At 42.9% G+C, this 6,000-nt stretch overlaps 1 protein-coding gene across 1 annotated transcript in view; it reads right to left on the reverse strand.

The window, feature by feature from the left end:
* NUP133 (nucleoporin 133) overlaps window positions 1-6,000 on the reverse strand; it is a 62,775-nt gene that overhangs the window by 25,664 nt on the left and 31,111 nt on the right. The window contains exon 11 of the mRNA XM_017526493.2: window positions 3,013-3,237. Coding sequence (XP_017381982.1) covers window positions 3,013-3,237 — 225 coding nt within the window. The remainder of the gene's footprint in view (window positions 1-3,012; window positions 3,238-6,000) is intronic.

Here is a 6,000-nt window from a genome sequence, read left to right on the forward strand (position 1 = left end):
TTAATTTGTAAGATTAAGTGTAAGAATATTTTACACTGTTAACATGAAAAACACAATGAAAGCATAAATAATGGCCAGGCGAGGTGGCTCACGCCTGTAATCCCAGAACTTTGGGAGGCTGAGACAGGTGGGCCATGAGGTCAAGAGATCGAGACCATCCTGGCCAACAGTGAAACCCCATCTCTACTAAAAATACAAAAATTAGCTGGGCGTGGTGGCACATGCCTGTAGTCCCAGCTACTTCAGAGGCCAAGGCAGGAGAATCACTTGAACCGGGGAGGCAGAGGTTGGTGCAGTGAGCTGAGATCGTGCCACTGCACTCTAGCCTGGTGAAACAGTGAGAATTCAAAAAAAAAAAAAAAAAAAAAAAGAAGAGGAAAAAAAGAAAGCATATATAAAAGACAGAAAATAAAGAGCATAAAATGCCAAAACACTTGTTAAATTCTCTTACCATGCATATATTCAGTGATTTCAAATATTGCTCATATGCCATGCCAGCATAGTCTATTCCTTAAGCAGTGAGCTCTCTGCTTTTCCAGGGCCCTGGGAGGTACAAGCCCTTCCCAAACTGGAGACAGAGGCAAAGTGGAAAGTGTACCCTCAGGCAGGCTCTATATTGTTTTACTTTCTATCAGGGCTGCCAAATCAAAATATCTTTCTATATGGCCCACCAATCAGAGATTGATTTCGGTTAACCAGCTTGTCTCAAAACATAAATAATCTTTAGAAAGGTAAGTAGTTGTCACCCACAAGTGGAAGGACAGGTAAAGAGAAAGAAAAATTACTATATGTATGTATCTGTTGTATTGCCTTTTCATGACGGTTATGGCATGGGAGAAGACCTTTAGAACTACATCCCAGAGAAACTGAAGACCAATGAACATCATGAGAAATGATGATAAATGGTGACATGAACAGTCCTAAATATTACGATTTTTCACAGGGAACATTCTTTTGAGAAGCCAATCACATTTTTAGTTTTGCTGTATCATACTCCTAAAGACTATTCCTAAAGTAATATTCTATATTATGTATCCAAATGATAATTTCCAGACCCTTCTCTAATAATTTAGCTAACTGAAATGTGTGCATATACTGAGCTGACAATTATGCTTTGCCCTTTGATCCAAATGCAGAATGAACCAGGCTCTTGCCTTTGTTCTTACAAGTAATCTGTCATTAATAATTTTTAAAAACTCATTGTCTTATATAAAATTATATGTGAATAAAGACCAAAAAGGACACAAAAATGACAACAATTTGATTTGTTAGATCATGAAACTTGAGGTGATTCATTTTTCTTTCTTTCAGATTTCTGGCATACTTCCTAGATTAAAAACAAAACATAACAGAGTGCTTTTCCTTCCATTCCCTAGAAACTAACCCAAATGTATAAAAACGAAGAATTCAAACTAAACACATTTATGGAATCAACAGAAAGACTGAACTTAGGTTACAGTCCATCAAACATGAAGAAAAAAAGGACCTGTCAGCACTGCGTGTTACATGCTAGAATACAGTGAGGCTATAGGAGGAAGGAAGCAAAATTTGAGACACCAATAGAGTCTGAAGTTCCTCAAATGTGTAAGAAATTCCAAATTTCACAGAGCTGAGGGAAGAGCTGGCCCTGTTTCTAAAATCGGATAATTCTGCAGTCGCAGTTAAGACAACAGGTCTAATTCCTAATGTCACACCTTTAAAGGGAGACAGTGAAGTCTACCCTACTGCTTCAAAGGACTGTGAAGCCTCACAAAAGCGCAAGGACTGCCTTACTATTTCCACAATGTCCAGTTGCCACTGGCTAACCAGCATCTTAACTATTTTTGTCTTTGAAATTTATAGCAGGCTGGGCTTGGTGGCTCACGCCTGTGATCCAAGCACTTTGGAGGCCAAGGAGGGTGGATCACCTAAGGTTGAGAGTTCAAGACCACCCTGACCAACATGGTGAAACCTCGTCTTTATAATATATATTAAAAAAAAAAAGAAATTAAAAAAAAAAGAAAAGAAATTTATAGCAGACTTTACTTTTTCTCTAAAAATAAATTTGATATTACAAGCAAGGTGTAGCAACGAGATCCTAAGAGGTAGCTGAGGAATTCAGTGAAGGGACTATTTACAAAGGTATGGGCAAGATTAAGGGGTCCAACAAGGGATGGGGCAGCACCCTAGGGTGAGCCATTATCAGCCTCAGGCCTGAAGAGTCAAGAGGAGGGGCAGCTATTGGAAACACAGAGAAAGCAGCTGGACAAGAGGCACTGTCCCTGACAGACGGGCTCAACCAACGTAAAGTGGGCAGAGGCAAGGAAGAAAGTTGGGGGAATAATTACTCCAACTTCTGGCCTTCTGGCAGGGCCTCACATTCATCAGACTGGCAGGAAGCCAGGGGGCAAGGGAAGCCACTCAGGAAGGCCAGTTTGTGGCAGAATCAAGAGTAGACCTGGAGAGACAAAGGAGAAGATCAGGCTGGACTCAGTGGCTCACGCCTATTATAATCCCAGCACTTTGGGAGGCCAAGAAAAGTGGATCACCTTAGGTCATGAGTCCAAGACTAGCCTGACTAACATGGTGAAACCCGGTCTCTACTAAAAATAGTAAAATTAGCCGGGCATGGTGGCTGGTGCCTGTAATCCCAGCTACTCAGAAGGCTGAGGCAAGAGAATTGCTTGAACTGGGGAGGTGGAGATGTCCCTGAGTGACAGAGTGAGACTCCATCTCAACAACCAGAAAAGGAGACAATCAGCACACAAAGCAAATAGGTACCTGCAGATAGTTTTTAGGGGAATAAAAAAAGTAAACAGGGAGCACACCTTAGTCAACTTTGCAAGCTCTTCTTTACAGGTAACTGATAAATGATACTTCTGAGTGACACTTAAGCCAGAAAATATGGAGTCCAACTTAAAATTTCAGTGAGATCTTTTGTGATTTAACTTGTCCTCACCCTCTTTCCTGCCTAGGGCATGATCAGTAAATGGCACAGTTCTACGAAGACACATGAAAGAGGACTCCTCTTACCTCCCTGAAAAAAACATCTGCAGGAGTCAGGTTGGATGGGATTTCATACTCCCTCTTGTTCAAAGCGATCAATATGGCCGTGTTGACGAGGTCAGAAAGCCGGGAGTGGTGGTTCTTGAGAACAATGGCGGCTGACAGCTTTTCCGCATGCTCACAGAGCAACAGTCGAGTGGCCATCGGTGTCCCTCTAACTGGAAAACTGCCTAGACGTCCAAATAAGCCAACCTTTCAAAAAGGCAAAAACACATATTCTTAGAAAGCAATTATGGTAACATGTAAAATACAATAGTTGTATTTTCCCCAGGGTGCATAGGTGTACATGCACCCTGGGCAGTCACTGGCCCTGGCTCTCCCCCAGCAAGTCCCTCCAGCTGTCTCTTGTTTTGGCTGTTTCTAACACACAAACACACTTCAGCCAGGCCATTAACACCCATAAGAAAGCACAGACCGACATCCCTATTCTAAGACCAGGGTCACTCCAGGGCTTCTGCCCACTACTATTGTCTCTACATAGGATGTTTTCCAAATTATTGTTTATGGTTAGCAAAACAGACACTGCTCTTTTTGTCTTTTGTGCCGTGTTGCCCAGGGTGGAGTGCAGTGGTGCAATCACAGGTCACCCTAACCTTGAACCCTCAACTCAAGCCATCTTCCCACCTCAGCTTCCCACGCAGCACACCACTATACCAGGATAATTTTTAAATTTTATGTTTGTAGAGATAGGGGTCTCACTTTGTTGCCCAGGCTGATCTTGAACTCCTGGCCACAAGTGAGCCTCCTAACTTGGCCTCCCCAAGCACTGGAATTACAGGTGTGAACCACTGCACCTGGCCTCACACTACCCTTTATTAGCCATATCAATTAACTCCCCTAGAATCCAGACTTTCAGGAATCAGAAACTCAGCAACCTCCACCTTCAAGGACTGATTTCCATACCCCTAATGCTTCGGGGAGGGGTATGGAAAACTACACCTAAGATGGGGGCATCTTAACCCTTTGCATCTCCTACTGAGTTGCTTGATGCCCATCTGTGCTGTGTTATGCGTTCTAGGGGTTTTCCCAAGCTTTCTCACTGCATATGACATCCTGAACTAGGAGAAGCCAAAAAACAGGCATAAATAATGAATACGTTTTCACACTTTAAGTATAATTCCCTTTGTTAATAAATGATCTGATTTCCTATCCTTCATTTTGTATATACTTTTGTAGTATTTACATGCTAGGAGATATCTCTTTTATAACACAAAAGGGGTCATACTATATATATTGTTCTGTAGCTTGTTTTATTTGATAGTATCTTATTTTTCTAACACATTTAGATATCCATTATTTTTAATACTTCACTGAATCCTAATGTATTCAACCTGTTCACCTTATTATTTAAAAATAACAATTACATAGTCTTTCCTGACTTGAATTGACTTCCTGGTTCCTTCAAAAATACTTTAGGTGTAGTCCCACTTGCCTCCTTTACTTTGCTTTGATTGCGGCACTGACAGTGAAGCAATAGCTCTAGATCGCACCTATGCTAGGTGAGGCGTGGTGGCTCACACCTGTAATCCCAGAACTTTCGGAGGCCAAGGCAGGCAGATCGCCTGGGTAACATGGTAAAACCCTGTCTCTACAAAAATATACAAGTATTAGCTGACTTAGTGGCACATGCCTGTAGTCCCAGCTACTTGGGAGGCTGAGATGGGAAGATCGGCTGAGTCCGGGCAGGCTGTAGCTGCAGTGAGCTATGATCGGGCCACTGTACTCCAGCCTGGGTGACAGAGTGAGACCCTGCCTCAAAACAATTTAAAGAAAAGTTTTAAAAATACAATCATTCTAGTCACACAATGAAAACAATCAGATTATCTCCCTGCCTGTGTACTGTATGGAGATACAATATATAAGCACAAAGGCTTCTTCAACATCAGAAAACTAGAGGCAAAGGTACTGTTCCGAGGCATTGGTGTTACTTCTACCCACTATAGAATGAAGCTATGGCTCTGTGAATACCAAGTTTGGCTCAAGGAGAAAAGGAATATTTCTCTATATTCAGAAATATTCCCTAAGACTGGGCACAGTGGCTCAGGCTTGTAACCCCAGCACTTTGGGAAGCCAAGGCAAGAAGATCACTTGAAAACAGGAGTTTGAGACCAGCCTGGGCAACAGTGTGAGACCCTGTCTCTACAGAAAACAAAAAAATTAGTCGGGTATGGTAGTAAGCACCTGTGGTCCCAGCTGTTGGGGAGGCTGAGGTGGGAAGACTGCTTGAGTCCAGGAGGTTGAGCCTGCAGTGAGCTGTGATTGTGCCACTGCACGCCACCTTGGGCAACAGAATGAGACCTTTCCTTAGGAGTATCTAATTATACCTTTTTCCTGATTATTAACATAAATTCTTTCCAATTAGTAAAATCAGTTCTAAATATTAAAGGAAATAGAAATATAAAAGGCATAACTGGAATGGGGTTTTCAGAACTAGCTAGACATTGCCTTGGGACAGATGCTGCTACCAACAGCCGTGAGGCTTTGTGAGCGTTCTCTGGAACCCAGGAAGGCTGAGAGCCAAGTGCTCATGCTCTCCTGGCTTTCCGGTCTCTAAGTGTGGCAAATCAGGTCAGGGCAAGTACCTCCCAGCCAAGTATGCACATCTTCTTCCAATGAGAATGACTTGTCACTCTTCCCATGAAGAGGTACAATCATGCTGGGTGCAATGGCTCACACCTGTAATCTCAGCGCTTTGGGAGGCAGAGGCAGGCGGATCACTTGAGCTTAGGAGTTCGAGACCAGCCTGGGCAATATGGCAAAACCCCTTCTCTACAAAAAATACAAAAAATTAGCCAGGTTCAGCACCATGTGCCTGTAATCCCAGCTATTGGGGAGGCTGAGGCAGGAGAATCACTTGAGCCCAGGAGGTGGAGGTTGCAGTGAGCTGAGATTGTACCACTGCACTCCAGCCTAGGCAATGGGAGTGGAAACCCTGTCACACACATACAAAAAAAA

This window comes from Cebus imitator, unplaced genomic scaffold (assembly GCF_001604975.1).
Source record: "Cebus imitator isolate Cc_AM_T3 unplaced genomic scaffold, Cebus_imitator-1.0 Scaffold42, whole genome shotgun sequence".
Taxonomy (NCBI): Eukaryota; Metazoa; Chordata; class Mammalia; order Primates; family Cebidae; genus Cebus; species Cebus imitator.